The 21,050-nt window shown below is 44.7% G+C and overlaps 1 protein-coding gene across 5 annotated transcripts in view; it reads right to left on the bottom strand.

Annotated features, from left to right (window-relative positions):
- DDO (D-aspartate oxidase) overlaps positions 1-21,050 on the bottom strand; it is a 28,084-nt gene extending 7,034 nt beyond the window's left edge. For 2 of the 5 annotated variants that reach the window (XM_031935569.1, XM_023205842.2), the window contains exons 1-4: positions 20,747-21,050; positions 18,554-18,729; positions 13,479-13,587; positions 9,555-9,731 (exon numbers count right to left, since the gene is read on the bottom strand). In XM_031935569.1, the coding sequence (XP_031791429.1) occupies positions 9,555-9,731; positions 13,479-13,587; positions 18,554-18,729; positions 20,747-20,907 (623 nt within the window). In that variant the 5' untranslated portion in view covers positions 20,908-21,050. Of the gene's footprint in view, positions 1-9,554; positions 9,732-13,478; positions 13,588-17,647; positions 18,092-18,553; positions 18,730-20,746 lie in introns of all 5 variants that reach the window. The other 3 variants (XM_031935571.1, XM_023205843.2, XM_031935570.1) reach the window with 2 other exon arrangements.

Below are 21,050 nucleotides of genomic sequence, written 5' to 3'. Positions count from 1 at the left end.
CTACACCATCGGCTCTCCTGGGTCTCCTGCTTGCCTGCCAACTCACCACGCCAATCTTACACATCCTATTGGTTCTTTTTGTCTGGAGAAAAATACAGGGTGGCACAACTTTGGCATCTTCTTTCTCTGACTGCTGCCATCCAAGCCGTTTCAGGGAGAAACTGGGAAGGGCTGACCTCGAAAATGGAGGCAGAGTGCTTGTATCCTGCCTGCCCCTAAGAGAGCAGAAGTGATCATCACAGCAGTTCTGAGCACTATCTACTTTCAAGGCCAGATTAACAGGTTTAATGTGAAGGAAAATAATAAGAAAAGACAGAAACTTCTGCAGTGGCTATGGTGGTCAATGATGGCATGGGTTTGACAACTAATTTTAACTTAGCAAGGAGGGTCTCTTTGAAGTGATTCTAACTTTCCACCCCACTTCCCAGTTGGAAAGTTTAATTGAAACTTGTATTAAGATCAGCAGAAAATTGGCCTTCTGATGCTGAATTGCATTTCTAGAAAATGCCACACGTTCGTGGTGGTACACGCCTGTAATTCCAGCCACTCAGGAGGCTGAGATGGGAAGATCCCTTGAAACTAGGAGGTGGAGGTTCAAGCCGAGATTGCGCCACTGTGCTCAAGCCTGGGAGACAGAGCAAGACACCATCTCGAAAAGAAAAGAAAAGAAAAGAAAAGAAAAGAAAAGAAAAGAAAAGAAAGGAAAAGAAAGAAGGAAAGAAAGAAAGAAAAAGAAAGAAAGAAGGAAAGAAAGAAAGAAGGAAGGAAGGAAGGAAAGAAAGAAAAAAGAAAGAAAGAAAGAAAGAAAGAAAGAAAGAAAGAAAGAAAGAAAGAGAAAATGCCTCACGTTGATGAGTGTGAAAGAGACCAACATTGTTACTCAATGGCATCTTAGACCCTGACCCCAATAGCTCAGCGTCATATTCCATCAAGTACCAGCCACAGGCTGTCGTCTCAGCATCTTTGCAGTTCTCTGCATCTGACTGAAGGCCAAGCTGCTGGGAAGAGCTCCATCTGCTTGGTCTCTTCACACTCCCTCCCTCTGCAGAGACCTCTGAAGTATCTCCACTGAGCAATTTCAAGAACAGTTTGAACCCTCTGGATTAGACTCATTGATTATTCAGCAGATATTTGTTGAGGGCTTGTACTCTGCCCAGCACCCTTAGGAGGCAAGAAGAACTCAGAGGCTCCGCTTGCTCTGAGATCACATGAACCTGCAACGCCCTTCCTATTAAATGCAAGCTGCATTGCCAGCATCAGTGCTTCAGACAACAGAACCTAAATTTGGTTGCTTTTTATTCTAAACATCCAAGGAAGGGAGTATGTTGTTTATCTGAGACGAGGAAACCAAAGAAAAGAATTGGGCAAGCATCTACACTTTGGGGCCACAGAGAACCAATAAAACCAATGGATTACTTTTTGGTGTAACTGAAAGGAGTTAAAAGAGAGAGAATGAAGCTGGAGCTACTGTTGTGTTTGTTTGTTTGTTTTATAAGTAAAACTGTTCATAGGTAAAAAGTATTTAATGTAGCAAATTTTATGGGGACAGGTTTTTTTTTTTTTTTTTTTTTTTTTTGGCTCTCTTGGTAAGAATAACCAATTTAGAAACTTAAATTATGTTCTTAAACATATAGTAATAGATAAATGTTTTTAAAGGTAAAATAACTCTGTAAAGGTTGTTTTTCACATTAACATTGGCATAGAAAGAAGAGTAAATTGGAGTTTTGTAGTAATACTGAGCAACACGTTTCAGTGTGTTTATAATCTTTCAAAAGGTGAACACAAAGAAAACACCTTTAAAAAGTGCTTAGGAGGCCTCTACCATTCATATGACCTTGGCCAAGTTATTCCACTTCTCTAAGCTTTAATCCTGTATCCATAATATGGGGGTAATAATACTGACTCCCTAGGCTCGTTGTGAAAATGAAATGAGACAACATCTGGAAAAAGCATAACACTGTGCCTAACACACTATAGCTGCTCAATAAAGACCTTTTATTTTTTAAAAAGTGCTTAGGGGTTTTTCATGCTACTGTAAAATGCAAGACCCAGTGCGTCATCTATGAGTATTCGTACCCTCCATACCTGTATATCACTTATGTTTCATTAAGGATGATATTTCAATTTTGAAAAGTTTTAACTGATCATTATTTGAACATTATTTTGATTTTGTGGGGTTTCTTTGATTCTTACATTGTAGATTCCATGTGTTAATATTTGAACATTATGTTCTGTGCTCCAGATATCCTAATTAATTAAAACTCAGAATTATTTTCGTAATTTGGGGGAATAAAAGAATCTGCCAGCCTTGGGATTTCAGCAAATTTTTAAAACTCCCTGAAATTGTTTCCTAGGGATAAGAGTGCCTAGCTTACAGGGTTTCTATGAAGATTATGCAAGAATTCAATAAGTGTAAATGTCTTTTCTTTTCCATGTCAAGGGTTCCCTGCTGGTCAAGCTACTGATAAAAGTCCAACCTGTGCCTGGTGACTTCTTAAGCTATCCTAGTGGCTAGGCCTTGTCAGGTTTCCTGTGCTGCATTGCTCGTAGGCCTTGGATCCCAGAGGAAAACTCATTAAATGTGCCTGGAGACTGGTCACCTTTATGCTGTTGTAATGCAACCACATAGCGATGCCCAGTCATTATTATATACCCCATGGGCAATGCATAAGATGGCATCAATGCATAGGAGGAAACTGTACCCAGAAGTCAGATGTTAAATTAGGTGACCAAGTGCCTACCAGGCTGCTTTTATGACCATATGAGGTAGTTATTCTGCAAGTTTGGGGTGACATGGTTGGAGGTACAAGAAGCATGGTGACTTTCCTCTTGGGGCTTCTTGCAACTGAGCAAGACGTCATCCTGGAGAGAGAAAATACCATTGTCCCAACCTCCCATGAGGAAATGGAGTTGGGGGCACTCAAGAAGCAGGACTCACGAAGTAGCCCCAGCCCAACGTCCTCTAGTCATCACCCTAAAACATAAGAGCGTCCATTTCCCCAAGCTTAAGGTAGCCCTCTGCTGGACTGCATCGGCCTGATCCACAGACATGGAGGATGGTCATCCTCAGCGCCTTTCCTTCACCTCACTGGGAGTTTCAGCAAGGAGGTAAATTGAGTTGGCTGTGCCCCTGAGGAAAACAAGCGTCCACTAAGCAAATCTTAAACGCACATGTACACACACACACACACACATACACATACACTCGACCTCCCAGGAGCAAAGAATCCCCTCATCCCCTCTGTGCTCTTGGAATCAGAGGCAATTCCCATACTCCACTGAAGCTGAAGCCATGGCAAGAAAGGACTCTCAGGTAGCACTAAACAGGGAGGCAGGGGCTGTGATGTGGAGAGCCCGTGACAGGGGAAAGGACAAGCTCCTGGTGAGCTCCAGGGCAGACGTGGCTGTCTAATGGGGCTAATGATGGTGCCAAGGAAGCCAGATTCTTTTGTAGGCATTGCTGTGAGTCAGGCCGAGCAGAAGAACACAACATACAGGAGAAGAAAAAGATGGGCGCTAGAGGACTCTCCCAGAGAAAGTTACAGAGAAGCCTAATCAGAGGAGGGCAGGGAAAGTACCAGGCAACTAGCTCAGTGTGGCCAGCGCTGAGGTCAGCATGGGGCCTCCCTGGGGACACAGGATAAGGCGTGGCCTCTTGGAAAGAGATAAGTGTGTCCACGTTACCATGGCCCAGCACAGAAATGGGCCACCCAGTTTTCTGAATGTCATCAAAGGCAGGACAATCCTGGTCCTTCCGAGAGGATTGATTTAGATGGGCTGCCTGGAGGAAGACTTAATGCCTTGCTGATTCATTTCCTGGAAGGAGCCAGTAATAAAGCAGCAGAATTTAACTCCACTGGCAGAATATGATATAAAATATGACCTGCATGGGTGACTCAGACTCTGTGGGGTTTTTGTTTGTGTTTGTTCTGTATATTATTGGGCATTATTGTTTTATTTTTTGTTGGAGAAGGAGATGATGTCTTCTATCTTTTGAAAAACAATAACGATCTAATTTGTAGTACAAAAACATTTTTTGTGGAAGTTTGTATGATTTCAGAAGAATCGTGCTTAGGCTGAAGCCATTGCTGTGTGGCTTGCTGAGCAAATGCTTATTTTTGAGTGAGAACACTGAAGGCTGAACACTCATGTTGTGTGGAAGAGGCGTAGGTGGCAACAAAATAGACCCTGAGTGTGAGGAACAAGCAGAGATTGTGTGGCGTCCCATCTGGGTCGCTGGCAGGAGGTCAGTGGGCGGCAGCTCCCTCACCGGGACGTGGCCCTGCTGCCCACCCCGCCTGAAGTGCTCGCCCTGAAAGGCCGGTCTTGGGCTGAGAGGAGTCCGGCGCTGCAAAGCCTCCTGCGGGAGGAAAGGGGATACGTGGTCTTGTTCTTCCACCAGCCTGGTCGGACGCAGGCTCCAGGCTGCAGGGAGCTAATCTGCATGGCCAGGGGCCATCGGGAGCTGTCTGTGGAGGCCCCACACCGGGGTCAGGAGGGAGCCAGGTCTCAGGGGTACAAGCGGCTGAGGAGCAGACGCGCTGAAGTCTTCCCTCGCAGCACACCCCGTGCCTTCTGTCTGAGGCACTCACGTCTCGGCCGCCTTCCTGGCGGGCCCGCATATCAAACAAACGGACTGAAGAAGGTCTCCCCAGGACTCTGGGGGACAAGGGCAGCCCTCGGTCCTCTCCTCCCCGCTGCCCATAACTGACCCACAGCCCGGAGGCGGCGTATTCCCAGGCACCGCCGCCTCCGCCAGTCTCAGGCTGACGGCGTTGAGATCCCCACGGCCTGAAGCCCCCTGGCGGGGGAGCATTTTAAGTCGGGGGAAACGCTGACCGCAAGCCCGCAGCTGAGGACAGGGTGGCAGGGTTGACCTAAGCCTTCCTCCCGCCGTCAGGGGTCAGGCCTGAAAACACAGCGATGATGGAACTACGGGGCCTGTCTTCTAGCTTTGGAAGCAGGAAGAAATCATTCAGATAATATTTGGTTGGGTGTAGAAATGACGCGGGCTGCCGGGAGCTAAAACACTCTCTCTCCGAGTAGTGGGAGCCGGGAGGGTGCGCAGGAGCGGTCCGGGGCGGGGACTGGCGCCCACTCACGGTCCCGCGTGGGGAGCCCCAGCCCCTGCAGAGGAAGACACTGCCCACGACGCAGGGCGGCACCAGGCAAACTGGGAGACTTATGAGGACTCCTCAGAGGAGGTGACAGTGTGCTGGGGGGGAGGCTGGCGTCCCTGCCTCGGCCCCCTCCCACAGTGACAACTCTTCAAGTGCCCTGGGCCTTCACGCCCCCTCCCTGCCCCATCAGAACTCTCCTCATCTCCCCAGGGCCTTATCAACAATTTGCCCCTTAAAGCAAAATGAAAGCAATGAGCCCTCTCTCCTAGTAGGAGTTAAGCATTTGCATTTCACTTCTAGACTTTAGAGCCAATGCTTCAGTGAAAGTTTGGGTGAAGAAAGTTTGTGAAGAAACGCTTCACACCCCCTTCCCTGATTACTCATAAGCTCAAGGCTATCACTAGGACTCAAAACTTACTCTGGCTCATCTGAGCCGCACCTTCTTTCAGCTGGTCAACCAGAGGACCCCGCTCTGGCCCTTCTCCAGCCATGCCCTTCTTCTTGAGTGTGTGGGACTCGGGCATGCGCCCAGCCAGAGTCCTATCCCTTCACTTCTAGCCCGTCTTCTGGGGACCCAGGATCCCCATATTCCCTGCCCTTTTCCAAGGCCTGCACTGTCTTCCTCCCAGGGGCAGACTGTGCCACTGTGTGCACCCCGGAGCCCAAGGAGTGGCCAAGGACAACTGTCTTCAGGGAAGATATGGAAAGAGCGTGGGTGCTTCCTGGCATGCCTCTGGGCCCCCTTGCTGCCATGTGAAGATGCAGCACTCTTAGGAATCTAGAAATTCTAAATGTCAACTTGGCCTTCCTGGTGGTTGTGGTAGAGGTGGGTCTGATGCTAGGTGTGTTCTTTAGCTACACCTCAAATCAGGATTTACATTGCAACAGAGTGAAAATTTCAGGGGACAGAGGAAAAGAGAATGGAAAAAGAGAAAAGATGATTTCTTTCTGCACTGAATTCATAAATTTAAATTGTGGCATTGCATCAGGTTTGTGTTAAGGGAAAGATGGTGGAAAATATTCATGAAAAGAAAACGTTTTTCTTCTCAAAATTTGGGGTGTGTGGAATTTTGTTGTGCCCCAAAGTAAAAAAGTGCTTAAAAAAAAAGCAAATCAAGTAATCAAGTGAACATATCATAAAGACACAAGAGCAGTTTGAAGGGGCTCCTACTCAGCTAATCTTGGACAATTTGAACATCAAAATAATTAGAGGGAGTACGTTATAAGTCACTGAATAAAATAGGTATCCATGAGTTCATGCTGATATAAATAAATATAGGAAAAGGAAAACTTCTTTACAGTAGAAAGCAAACTATGTAGATGGAGTTATAAAATGATCACTTGGCAAACATCACAGTAATAAATAGTTCAGGCAAGAATCATCAATGGATACTAAAACTCGTAGGTGAAAGTACTACTTTCATAGGAACTCATTTCATGGGAATAGGATATTTACATAGTCTCAGGTATATCACAACAAAATATTTAGTAATTACAAAGAGAAAAAGTAGTAACCTCACAGTAGAGATACCTGACATTCTGGGTGATGAAAGTTAGCAGCCCCAATAAAGGGATAAACTGGTATCGTCTGCCTCCTGCTATGATGCAATAAGGATTCAACATTACTTCTATGCATTCCCTTCCCTGATTACCCATAAGCTCCCAAAATGCAGGACCTCAATCCCATCCTGAGGAAACATCACACAAACCCCAACTGAGGGACAGTCTATTATACAAAACAACTGATCTGTACTATTCAAACTTGTAAATGTAATAAAAGACAAAGACAGACTAGAGACTAAAGAGACATGACAACTGAAGACAATGAGTGACTGCAATGGGATCATGGACTGGAAAAAATTATGGGTTGTGTGTATTTATGTGGACATTATTTGGACAATTGGCAGAATATGAATAAGGTCCATAGATTTTAGTGTTGTGTCAATATAATGATATTGATTTTATTATACTATTGTGTTAATGTAAGAGGATACTCTTGTTCTGAGAACAACTATTTAAATATTTAAGCCTGGGGCCAGGCACGGTGGCTCATGCCTGTAATCCCAGCACTTTGGGAGGTCGAGACGGGTGGATCACCTGAGGTCAGGAGTTTGAGACCAGCCTGGCCAACATGGTGAAACCCCATCTCTACTAAAAATACAAAAATTAGCTGGGTGTGGTGGTGGGCACCTGTAATCCCAGCTACTTGAGAGCTGAAACAGGAGAATCGCTTGAACCCGGGAGGTGGAGGTTGCAGTGAGCTGAGATCACACCATTGCACTCTAGCCTGAGCCACAAGAGGAAAACTGCAACTTACTTTCAAATGGTTCTGAAAGAAAATATGTATAAGGAATAAAAAGAAAGCAAAAATAATGAAGCAAAATGTTAGGAATCTGTATGAAGAGTTTATTAGAGTTTCTTTATCTCCCTTAGCTCTCTCTCAATTACCATCCCTGACACATACCCCTGGCCGTCCCCACCCAGGAAAGCCCTTAATCAGCCCTAGACCATGTCTCTGAGGAAGAGCAACACTCTTAGGTTCTCACTCATCTGCCTCTTTCTGATCTGCTGGAGACCACAGGGCTCCAGCCAAGTTTTCTAGAAACCTTACTGATCATTAAGACAAAAATCCAAGATGAGAAAGCCACACAATGGACTTGGGGGTAATAATGAAACTTCAACACCCAAACCACTAGTAACACCAAAAAAAGTTAAACTCCTTAATGACACCTCACCTTTTATACACAATATTTTGTACATGTTCTTCCATTTTGAGCTTTTTTGGGGGTCATAATCTAAAAAATTATGCATTGCATTTAAAGTTAACTCTACTATTTTTTGCCATGCCTAATAATTTCCACTTACCTAAATTTTGTTTTATTTTATTGCCTTTTTCCACATGTTCTAACATTTTGGCTTTATTTTATTTTATTTTATTCTGGATTTTATTAAGATAAGTTATATGATGCCTCAATTCCTTATCACTAGCATCAATGCTTCCAATTTTATATTTCTAGTCATTTTTATAAAGGGGAAAATTCAACACTACACACTATTGCCACTCAGGAAAGATGGAGACACTGCTAAAATTTACTTGTTGGCCAGTGGGCAACTCCATCATGTGATAGCTCAAAATATATGTTTATCAGCTGATGTACACAAGTCCAAACTTGGCGTTTAAATAGCAGTTTATGGGCCAGCGAACAAGGCACAAAAAGGCATGGGTTTTATGAAACTAGGACTTAAGAGGCAAAATGTCCCATATAAATTGCTAAGAGGTAAAAGTGAGAAGAGCACTTGCAAAGCTACAAAACTAGATCGTGATGCCACTGACATGTGCCTAGCAGATCTAGGCTTCCTCCTTTCTGTTCCCGTTCCAACCTGCATAAGTCTGTAGTTTATTTTACCATACGTGTTACTGCCATTGTTAATTAATATACAAACGCATACACACGCAGTCATCCCCAATAGACCATGAAATTATTTTTAAAATAAATCATATTTTATCTTTCGTTTTGACCAGCTTCTAGCATAATGCCAGCTATATATAAGTGTTCAACAAAAAGTTGTGTAATTCATGAATTATATGAATCGATTATCCTGTAACCTACATCTGGTACCAGATCACTGTTGCCCTGGCCTACTTCAAGGCACTTTCCCAACGTTTACCCAATAATTTACATCACTCCTATTTACCAAAATATACACCGATGGGAATTGAAAGGATCAATGTTTCACAACTCTCAACATGCCTGCAAGTCCAGACTAAACTAAAGACAGATTTATTGATGTATCTCAAATGGAGATACTCTTGATGTGTTTCCTAACTGGAAACCAGGTACTAGTTTCCTGAAAGTCCTGAAAAGTAAGCCAAAATGCAAGTTCAAGGTATTACGGACTGAGCTTAGTGAGGAAGCAGTGGCATAATTTGGATAGGTCCTTAGTTTCAGAGTTCTTATTTAAGACAAAAGGAAATAATGAAACTTTTTTTCTTTACCACAAATGAGAAAAAATTCAAAAATAATTTATAATAAGCAAAAGATTCTCTCATCCAAAGAATTAGAGTAAATCATATCATTTTATAGCTAGAAACATATTCTCCAAACTGTTCCAGTTTACAGATGAGGAAAACTAAAATACTGTTTCAGTAAGAGGGTTTTACCTGGGGCAAGAAGGATAGGGAATAAGTCAGGCATCAAAGTACACACCAAAAAATAGAAGGCAAATTACTAGAAGCATGGTGTGACTTAGTCCTTGTGACGCAAACACTGTCCTCAGATTGTTTTACAAAGCACTAGCCATTTGTGAGTGGCAAGGCAATGTAAAAGAGCTCTCAGGGATGGCAGAGACTTTTCAGTATGTATTTTATGAATAGCTACGACGTGATTTATGGCTATGACAGGTAAGGAAATAGCAGGGAGCATTTCAACTGACCTTTTCTCCAACCACGGGAGGTAGGCAGGGCATTCGCATTTCAGGGTTGTAAAAGCCTGACCAAACACATACTGGGGGAATTTCTTCAGCTCAGCCTCAGTCATCCTTCGAAATCCCAGAACCACGTCAGCCCAGAATGGCACTTCTTCGGTAGGAGTGCTCTGAAATATCTGCCAACTCAAACATATTAAGTGAAATTTTTTTCCTGAAATTTGTGAAATAACATATTTCTAGTAAACTTCATGTGACATTCTCTAGAGCTTTTATTGATTTTATTTTATTATTTTATTTTTGAGACAGAGTCTCACTCCATCACCCAGGCAGGAGTGCAGTGGCACAATCACGGCTCACTGCAGCCTCAACTTCCGGAGATCAGGCAATCCTCCTACCTCAGCCTCCCAGGTAGCTGGGACCACAGGTGCGTGCTACCATGCCCAACTAATTTTTTAAATTATTTGTAGAGTCAGAGTCTTACTATGTTGCCCAGGCTGGTCTCAAACTCCTGGGCTCAAGTGATCTGCCTGCCTTGGCCTCCCAAAGTGCTGGGATTACAGGCATGAGCCACTACGCTTGGCCTAGAGCACTTCAAAAATTTAGTTTTTATAAATACAAAGAGAAAATGATCTATTTTACTATTCTCTTAGGTTCAGATAACTCAGTAGCTAAATAGCAGTTGTTGCTGACTGGGCAAATAAAACATCTTAAAAGTAACATGCTTTTTAAAGATGGAATTTAGTACTCCTTTTCTAAAAAGCTCCTGCCTAGATTTGGTTGTTAACAAGAAGGTTGTAATTGTACTACTAATAGTTGCTATGCAGATGTTTAGATTTGTAAATATTGGGTTGTTTTCATCAGTAAATGAATAAATGTTATAATGCCAGGCATGGTGGCTCACACCTGTAATCCGAGCACTTTAGGAAGCCAAGGCGAAGTTCGAGACCAGCCTGGGCAACATGGTGAAACCCTAGCTCTACAAAAACTACAAAAATTAGCTGGGTGTGGAGGTACAAGCCTCTATAGTCTCAGCTATTGGGGAGGCTGAGGTGGAAGGATCAACTGAGCCCAGAGAGGTCGAGGCTGCAGTGAACTGAATTGGACCATTGCGTTCCAGCCTAGATGAGTGAGACCCTGCCTAAAAAAAAAAAAAAAAAAAAGAAAAAAAAAGTTATAAATCATCATTGCTCAAAAATAGCAAGGAAAATAATTTGAGTGCTATGCATAGTTGCTAATAATTTCCACATCAGAATGTGTATCTGTAGGTAATTAATTCAGAGCAGTCCCCATGAAGGTACAAATGTCCTTTACTGCAGGGCTCTGGGCTGGCCCACTCTTGCCCTGGGCTAGACTGCCCTCTTCCATATCTTCACCACGACCTACAGGCCAGACACTTAGAAGGCTGCATTTCCAGTCCTGAGCACTTAGAAGGTTATATCTCCAGTCCATTCTCTCTCTTGAGCTCCAAAAATAGATCCAGACCCATGTTACCTACTCCCCACTGGATCAGTCCACTTAGAAGTCTCATGCATTTACACACGCACGCACACACACACACGCACACACATCCACCCTTTTCCCAATCCTACCTAACTCAGAAAATGGTACCCATCCATGCAGGTGCTAATGCCACAAACCCAAGGATCATCCTTGATTCTCTGTCCCTACTCACCTCTCACACACCATCAACTGACAAGTCCTGTCAAATCTCCTCTTAGGCATTTCTCAAGTCCATCCATTCTCTGTTTCTATTATCCACACCCAATCTATCTCATCATCATGTCTTCCCACAAATCTATTCTCCACACTACAGAAAACGTATTTTTGAAATGCAATTATGTGGCCAGGCGCGGTGGCTCAAGCCTGTAATCCCAGCACTTTGGGAGGCCGGGATGGGCGGATCATGAGGTCAGGAGATCGAGACCATCCTGGCTAACACAGTGAAACCCCATCTCTACTAAAAAATACAAAAAAAACCGAGCCGGGCGAGGTGGCGGGCGCCTGTAGTCCCAGCTACTCGGGAGGCTGAGGCAGGAGAATGGTGTAAACCCGGGAGGCGGAGCTTGCAGTGAGCTGAGATCTGGCCACTGCACTCCAGCCCGGGCGACAGAGCGAGACTCCCTCTCAAAAAAAAAAAAAAAAAAGAAAAAAAAGAAATGCAATTATGACCAGTCACTTCACTGTGTAAACTCCCTCAATGCCTTCCCATTTCTCTGGACTCCCTTCAGTCCCTCCCACACACCACAGTCGCCCTAGACTCAGGGCTAGGTGTATGCTGTTTCCTCCATCTGGAATGCTGTCTCCTTCGTCTCCCACCCTGCCTTACCCCTACTTCACCTCTGCAACATCGCCAGACTAACTTACACTCTTCCTGACGGTCTTGGATGAAACACTTTGATCTGGATGGCTTCTCATCACTTCCCAGAGCAAGTTTCTTCTCCAGACATATGCTTCCATAGCACCCTAACCTCTTGCTTTTGGTGGCTCATGCCCCCAGTGAGTTTAGTAACTCGCTTGATTTACTGCATTCTCTACAGACCATAAGCTACATAAGGGCAGCACTGTGTCTGGCTTCCTTAAAAATTAACTCAACACATATTTGTCCAGTATGTACTATATGCCAAGCAGTATTACTAAATTGCTCACTGCTATATCCCTAATACCTAAGAAGGAACCTGATACTGAAGAATGCTGAATATGTTGTTTTGAAGGAATAAATAGATGAATAAGCCTATATACTTATGCCAAAGATGCACAGGGCATTTGAATTTTGGACATGGCTGTTTCCAAAAATTACTTAGAGCCAAAATTTGTGAATTAGACTGGCTCATGTTGGTTTCGGACAAAGACAGTATAACCACAAATCAAAGAGAATGTTTTTTCTACTGGGCTCATCAACTGGCTCTAGATTTACTTATACAGAAGAATCAATCCATAGATTGATAGAAAAGCAAAGTTACTACTTTGGGGAGGGGCTTTTGGGAAATTACTGACGTCAGCATCATCTTGGTGTTTGTGACGGTCAGGAAAAACAAGAAGAGAAAAGGGTAGACATTCACCCAATGCAAGTGTGTACACTAGACTAGCAGAAAACGTCAGTGGGCAGCCTGATATCAAAAGAGGAGGTAAGACACATTTTTTCAGAAGGCCACAGAAAGACTGTTATCACACAGATTAACACATGTATGTTATATGTGTAATATGCACCAATGCCATGTATGTTATGTCATATGATGAAACTGAGATGTAAATTGAAAGTGATAGAATATTAAGTGATCTCAGTCTAGGAAGATATTAAAAGATGTCATGTTTTAAGTGCTAGTCTTACTAATAAAAATGTTAAATAGCATTTATTCTCAAATTTTCATTTAATTATGCATGTCTACTGAAATTATACATTAAAAATGAAATAGAAGTGTGCTAACAGTTTCAGAAATATTTTTTTCCAAATGGCACTTCAAAAGGCAAGTTTAGTGACCTACAAAATTTCCTTCTTTGGAAGATCTCATCCTCCAAGGACACTGAATAAATAAGAAGTCCCTATCCCTTAGGTCTCTGCAGCCATCCCAGCATCATACCTGTTTGCTTTTCATCGGCTGCACCATCCCCACATCACCCAAACCCAGCATTTACCTCCTACGTGTTTTTTTAAACCAAATTTGCAAATCACTGCATGGTCTCTGAGGAAACCCAAAATCAATCCTATTTGTAATGAGAAACTGTGATTGTTGTTTATTGTTAAAAAGTCTAATACCATAACTTGCCTTTCTTCCGTTCTTTGGGTAAAGCCTATAATGCTCTTTCTGAATCCTCCTGCATCGAAGTCAGCACTCTGCTCACAGCAGGTACTCAGTAAATATTTTATGTTGAACTCTAATGCCTGTTAAGATCATGCTACATTCTAAAATAACTTCAAATTTCTTCACTTACCCTGATACCAAATGAACACCAGCATCTCCAGCTTCTGCAGAATTGGCAATTGCAAAGAGGTGGTTAAAGGTCTCTCTGAACCACTGCTTCTGCGTGTGAATGGGTGTGTCTGTAATCATGGAGAAAAGCAAAGTGGAACAGAAAGGAAAATGATGATAATGACAGTGCTTCAAATAAGCTCCTTTCTAGAAACTTGGAAAAAAATAAGGAGGCAAAAATAAAATAAGGAAGCAGGGAGGAATATTAATATAAAGTGCCACATTGTGGCAGAGGATCTGTCAGCAACAAGAGATTTGCATGTTGACACACGCTGTCCAAATCTGCTCATATGATTAATCAATGGAGGGAAAACAGGCCAATAAAGGCAAAACCTGGCATGCGAGCCAGCTGGAAGGTGGTTTTTGGTACTAGGTATATTACAGAGGTCCTTGGCAGATCTATAACCAACCTGAGCAGAGCTTAGTTCATGCCTGTGGGATCCAGCTGACCACACAGTTGGGACAATAGGACGAAGGACGGAGGGCCTCTTTCTTGGGGGCTGAAAACATAGTGGATGACATGGGCAGGTCTATGGGGACCAGGCCAACCAGGACAGAGGACAGACTGCACCTTGATGGGGAGTCCCAGGCGCTTGCCTCCTGGTACAAGGAAACAAGGCTTGCATGCTGGAGGTGAGCCCCCTGCAGGCCAGACTTCCCAGCAGGAGCTGCCATTACCCTCCACACCATGGAACCAGGTGCCAGCCAGAGTAGCACTCCTGAGGCCAGCAGGGGCATGCAGGGACTGTACCATCCCCCAGGCACCTCTGCTGGAACACATGGGGTTGGACCCAGACACAACTTTTAGAAGGGTGCCAGGTCTGTTGGGGAGGAAACAAGAGGCCTTGAGGTTTAAGCCTCAAAATAATAGTGTCCAGTGTAGGCACAGAGACAGCAGAAATGACCCAAAATCACAGACAAATCCAGCTGTGGGTGAAGTATGTGGCCGTCTGATTCTTGTGGAAGGATCACGAGAGAGTGGCTAGGGTTAGGTCAGGGACCAGGGAACAATAAGCCTCAGGGGCTGCTATGAGGGAAGCCACAGAGGAGACGAGGGAACTGAGGCAGAGAGGATGCTAAGTTGGTTTTCACTTGGAGAGGTGTCCCTGAAATTCAAGGAACAGATAGAAAGACCTTTGGAGACATCCTGCTTCCCAGGCAAAGCCCCCAGGTCACTGAAGGCATGTCAGTAGCGGGATTTTCAGATAATTCGCTTGTTATAGAGCCAATAAATATTTCTTTAGTAACGAACCTGTACTGCCATCTTTAAACATGTGCCCATGTGAAATTAACACTATATTCCAAAGTTTCACATTGGGGATGCTGCTTTAGAAATAAGGAATAAATAAATAATAAGCTGCAGAGGGAACTAAATTAGACCTCAAATAGATTTTACCCAACAATCTATGCCAGTGTGTGAGGCTGTATCAAAATGCAACTCCCTGTTCTCATCCCAAACCTTACAAACAAAATAGCGACTGAGATTCACATGCTGCAGAAGTCATCCCAAAGAACAGACAATTCCCTTCCAACAGTGGGTCTAGGAAGCCTGGTGAGCCTGGTGACCTAATTCATGTTCAAATGCTGCTAAAACAGAACTATAGCTGGAATGGTGGGAACAATAGCAAATGCCGATATAGTGCTTACTATGTGCCAGGTATTGTTCTAAATGCTTTACATATATCAACTCATTTAATCCCCACAACAACCCTACAGGTCAGGCATGGTCTCCATATGGTATTGACATTTATGAGCACAGGAGATAGTTATGACTGGGCTCATCTGAATAGTGTGTAGGAAAGAAACCCAAAGAGAAGACCAAAGTCTTTATCTAGTAGCACCACAGAGAGAAAAACCCTGGTCCAGGAGACCCAGCCACCTGGCCAAAGAGAGATCTCGGGCCTCGATGGCCCTGTGAACACTCAGATGAGCAAGCCTCTTTGAGGGATGATTCCATGACTAGCTGGCAGCCTTCTGAACACTCACTTAGGCCTGATACAGGCAAGGGAGAGCCTGGAAAATGGTCCCAAGAACTCTCATCAAAAGAAAAGCACTTAGTGTAAGCTGGTGTATTCGTCTGTTCTCACGCTGCTAATAAAGACATACCCGAGACAGGGTAATTTATAAAGGAAAGAGGTTTAATTGACTCACAGTTCAGCATGGCTGGGGAGACCTCAGGAAACTTACGATCATGGTGGAAAGGGAAGCAAACAAGTCTTTCTTCACATGGCAGCAGGAAGAGAAGAATGAGAGCTGAGCTGCGCAAAGGGGGAAAAGCCCCTTATAAAACCATCAGATCTCCTGAGAAATCACTCACTAACATGAAAACAGCAGCGTGGGGGTAACTGCCTCCAAGATTCAGTTACCTCCCACCACGTCCCTCCCACGACATTTAGGGATTATGGGAACTACAATTCAAGATGAGATTTGGGTGGGGACACAGCCAAGCTATATCAGCTGGCATCTGGTAGACACACCAGATGCCCGTGTTTGTTTCCTGGGAGGCAGTTCCCAGGAGCTGACCAGCCAAGTTCCTGCACCTGCAATGCCAAGGTCACTGCCATTACCACCCTAATAAAAGATGTGTCTATTCTTTCTTAGGGGTCTTTGGACTGGAAAATACCAAGCACCAGCAAAGGCAGGGATGCCATGCTGAAAACAGGAGAGTTAAGGAAACACATGCAAACTGGATGCTAGGACCCCAGCCTCTTCCCCTGTCACCTTCTAGAATGCCAGCTGGCATCTGGGCCTTCACCTTCCCCAGGCAGGACCTGGAAGCCTCTTCCCTGGGAAACATGACCTGCCCAAGAAGAAAAACTTAAACTGTGATGTCTCACAGATGTCCCCAAATAAATGGCTCTGCCCTCTTACTCCAGTGCGCTCATTGGCAACAAGCTCTATGCAAACACTCAGAAATTCCCATCTGCTCTTCAGAGTCCCACTCATAAACATCAGCAGGCTGAAGAATACCACATGGCCAAGAAAAACCTCTATCATGAAAAATGAGAAAATAAAAAAACTAAAACAAAAAACACCCCACAATTTGGAGATGACAGATACTCAGATACTATTCAGGGAGAAAGTTTTTAAAAACTGTTATTAGTATCTTCATAAAGATAAGAGAGGACATTGCAACCTTCTAACACAAATAAGATGTTATAACAAAGGAAAATTCAGAGAACAAAAAAGAGCTTTGGAATATTAGAAATGTTATAGTAGAAACAAAACATTCAATAACAAGGTAAAAGATAAAATTGAGTAAGTCTCCCAGAAAGTAAAACAGAGAGAGATAAACAGGAGGGGGAGAAAGCTAAAAGAATTGGAGCACCAGTCTGGGAGGTCCAGCATATTCACATTTCCAGAAAGAGGGAAAAGGACCTCAGAAGGGAGGAAGTTAACAATTGAGTAACTCAAAGATTGCTTCTTAAGTTTAAGAACATGAGTTTCCAGATTAAAAGGACAGGGCAATTTTTATATTCCAGATTGCTGGGGTTTGTAATCAATGTTGTAACCTATTTGACAGTTTAAACTATGGGCATATATAACTTTGATTAAAAAAAAATAAAATTAAAGAGGAAAAAGAGAGTGGAAATGAGGAAATGGGGACAGTAAGTATGAACCTCATTACTGCAGTGTGATTTTGGTTTCTATTTAATGCTATTTTCTTCCTCCTCCATTTCAAGTGGAAAATACGAAAAGGAAAGGATGCCAGGACATGTTCAAAAATCAATGCATTGGTGGGGCACAGTGGCTCATGCCTGTAATCCCAGCAATTTGGGAGGTCAGGAGTCTGAGACCAGCCTGCTCAACATGGCAAAACCTTGTCTCTACTAAAAACACAAAAATTAGCTGGGCGTGGTGCCACATGCCTGTAGTCCCAGCTACTCAGGAGGCTGAGGCACGAGAATCTCTTGAACCCCAGAGGTGGAGGTTGCAGTGAGTCAGTAAGCCAGGATAGTGCCACTGCACTCCAGCCTGGGTGACAGAGCAAGACTCTGTCTAAAACATAATAATAATAAATGCATCTTCAGGCCTTAATACATATTGACTAATTATGATTGACTGATTACAAACATACTGATAATTGTTCTTATACAGGCTTAGAAGTTAGGATAATTTTAGCTCCATTACAAGTAATTTCTGACTTGATAGTCGTTACTGTTATCAGTGGAAAGAGAGAGCTGCCAATCATGTAGTCGTCAGTGCTGTTCATTTCATGCTTCTGCTATCCATCTTCTGGGAGCCTTAGAATCACACTTGCTGGCCTCCTGCTGAGTGTGGAGACATGTGGCTTACTCCGCCAATAAGCCATCATCAGAAGCGTTGAAAGTTGCTTCCTGTAGAGTGTTTAATCACAGAGGCGAGAACCTCAGAGGGTCCCCGCCCCTCCATCCCTGGGCACACGCACTGATGACAATCAGGATGACATCTGCTCCATCGGCTTAGGTCCCTGATGACAAGCTGGCCCCTTGCTGATGCTCAGTCCACATGTAGTGTGAGCAAGAACAAACTTTTGTCTTTTAAGCTGTTAAGATTTGGAGGTTGTTTCTGTCCTGCGGCATAACTGAGGCTGTCCTAAGAGATGAACCAACAGGATGTGAAAACCGCTCATTACGGGCAAGCATCGCGGCTGGAATCCTAGCACTTTGGGAGGCCAAGGGGGATGGATCACTTGAGGCCAGGAGTTGGAGACCAGCCTGGGCAACATGGCAAGAACTTGTCTCTACAAAAATACAAAAACTAGCCAGGTATGATGGTGTGCACCTGTAGTCCCAGGTACACGAGAAGCTGAGGTGGGAGGATCACTTGAGCCTGGGAGGTCAAGGCTGCAGTGAGCCAAGATTGCACCGCTCCACTTTAGCCTGGGTGACAGAGAGAGACCCTATCTAAAAAGAAAAAGAAAATAAGAAAGAAAAAAGAAAAAACCCCTGCATATTACACTTACACCTATAGCCAGCTGTCTTTGTCAACAGAATTCCACTAACATCATTCAATCTGACATCTATTGTATCTGATAGAGGAGCTGAAATCTCTCACCTGGATACGTGTGAGGAATAAGCATTCCGGCTGCCACATCGCTGGTGGTATCTGGAGTAAACTTGTCTGAAATGATGGTAACGGAGCATTGGGGCACCAGTTTGGAGATACACACAGCTGTGGAGAGCCCCACCACACCTGCCCCGACAACTGCAATCCGTGCCGTGTCCATGGGCCTGTGACGAGGGAAATGGGGACTATACACCTTGTTTTGAGGATTTTCCCAACCAGACAAAGCTTGGCCTTGACAGTTTTTTCCTTAGGTCTTCAGCCACTCAGAATAAGACTTAGCCTATCGGTGTTTCTTATGTGATAAAGAAAGTATCTCTATAAACTGGCTTTCCATTAAATATTGGGGTATGGGCAACAAGGTCTCCATGGGCTTTTAGAGAGTAGCACAAAAATGGCTTGGATTTGCCTTTAGAACACCCAGCCAGTAAGTAAGTCTGCATTTGGAGGGAGTTTTCTAAACATTCTTCCCCCTTTCCTTTTTTTTTTTTTTTTTTTTCTGAAATGGGGTCTTGCTCTGTCACCCAGCCTGGAGTACAGTGACGAGATCTCGGCTCCCTGCAAACTCTGCCTCCCAGGTTCAAGCAATTCTCCTGCCTCAGCCTCCTGAGTAGCTGGGATTATAGGCGCCCGCCACCAAACTAGATTAATTTTTGTATTTTTAGTAGAGACAGGGTTTCAGCATGTTGGCCAGGCTGATCTCAAACTCCTGACCTTGTGATCTGCCTGCCCCAGCTTACCAAAGTGCTGGGATCACAGGCATGAGCCACCGTGCCCGGCCTCATCCCCCTTTCCTAAACCATTTTCCCTATAGGCACAACCTAGGGAAGGCTGATGGAAAACCACAGAGCTGTAGTCTCTGCTCCCAGGACTACCTGAGGAGCAGTGGTGAGGGGCATGATCCATGAGCAACTCAAAATTCAACTCTGTCTACAAACTTGTTTCTAAGAATAAGGACATTACAGAAAGTTCCAGCAGCTGAACTCAGTCTCCTCTGCCATCTGCCACTGTCACCAGTTCCCTCTCTGTCCTGGACTGGTTCTGTGACCTGAGGAGCAGCCCGTGGTCTCCTAGCCTCCACTCCCTCATCTGTAACACAGAACAGATGGATTCCTTGCTCCTTTGGGTGGTAAATAGGAGAGACCTAGTGAGGTGGTCTCATAAAGGGGGCTCCTTGGGAGAGTCCGAATGGAAATACAGGGGACAGACATCCCGGAGCCCGGGCCGGGTGTTCTGGGGCTGGCACCTGGTGTCCCACCCCTCGCCCATGGAACCTTGCTTCACTGTCAGCATCCCCGCCTGCCTTTGCTTCCCTGTCCTTGGCTTTCCCCATCTGTTCCTGCTCTGACTCTCTCTGTATGGCTCAGGTTTAAACTCCAGAGAGAGAGAAAATGCAGTTGTCCCAGTTGGTCATTGCCACCCCTGTTGGAGAAAATTCTAGCACGAGGCCAGCTTGCTGGGCTCAGCCAGCCTCTGAATCTGCCTTTGGCATAGTTGCCCTTCTCTGTCTAAAGTACAGTAATCAGGGCACTGGAGGCCACGTGGTATAAACCATGGCCACCCACACACAGAAATTCACCTTTCCTCTGGAAGGGAGGGCAGCTTCCTCAGCACGGGCTCTTGGCAGGAGAAATATGGGCTTGGTTGTTAGTGGCCTCTGCTTTCTCTTCCAGTTCTGAAGATTTTCACACTATGAGACTTTAAAACCCTCCAATGAAGTTTAGTGTGTTATTCCTATTCCTCGAGCAGTCTATGCATTTCTGTGTTAATTTGATTCATTAATTTGATTGCTGTACAGTGGGCTGGTCAGCTGAGAGCGAGCGGGCCTGCCAGGGCTGAGGGAAGAGAAGGGAAGGGGCCCAGGCTGCAGCAGCCTGGTGGGGGCTGGCTTGAGGAGCGCAGCCCTGCAGCCACCGATGCCCTTACTGGCTTCGCTGTTTCACATCAGCCTCCTGTGTCCAGAAACTCTCTCAAAACAGCTCTAATCAACTAAGTTGAAAGGGCAAGCAATCTGTGGCTAAGAATAACCAGCTAACCAGCTGCCAGGGAGGAGGAGTGAGCCAGCAACATGGTATGTCCTGGCACAGTGGCCTGTCCATCACTGTCCCCTGACCCTATTCACACCCCCAAACCCCCAGAGCACGGACAGAACGACCCCTCAGCTGAAAGCAAGAATTCAAGTACCTGTCTCTGAAAAAGCAGTCTTGGAAGCCACCAAAGTCTCTGGCACCAAAACTTGTTTTGCAGTGCCTGGCTGGCCTCGTGCCCTGAGAGACAGAGGGAAAGCGAAACTGCTTCCCATTGGTGACTTGATTCAGGACATTCCCCCTGGTCTTCCTTTCCATTGGCTCGCACAGCTGTCTCTGTCACACATTGCCCTGGAGAAAGGAGCAAGTGACCTCAACCTGTCATCTCCATGGTGCTATCTCTGCCAAGCCCTTCCCTTTCTGGCCCGCGAGCCCTCCATCTGGCCGCCAGCCTGGGCTTT

The sequence above is a fragment of the Piliocolobus tephrosceles genome, chromosome 5 (assembly GCF_002776525.5).
Source record: "Piliocolobus tephrosceles isolate RC106 chromosome 5, ASM277652v3, whole genome shotgun sequence".
Classification (NCBI taxonomy): domain Eukaryota; kingdom Metazoa; phylum Chordata; class Mammalia; order Primates; family Cercopithecidae; genus Piliocolobus; species Piliocolobus tephrosceles.
This window is presented reverse-complemented; position numbering and strand designations above follow the sequence as displayed.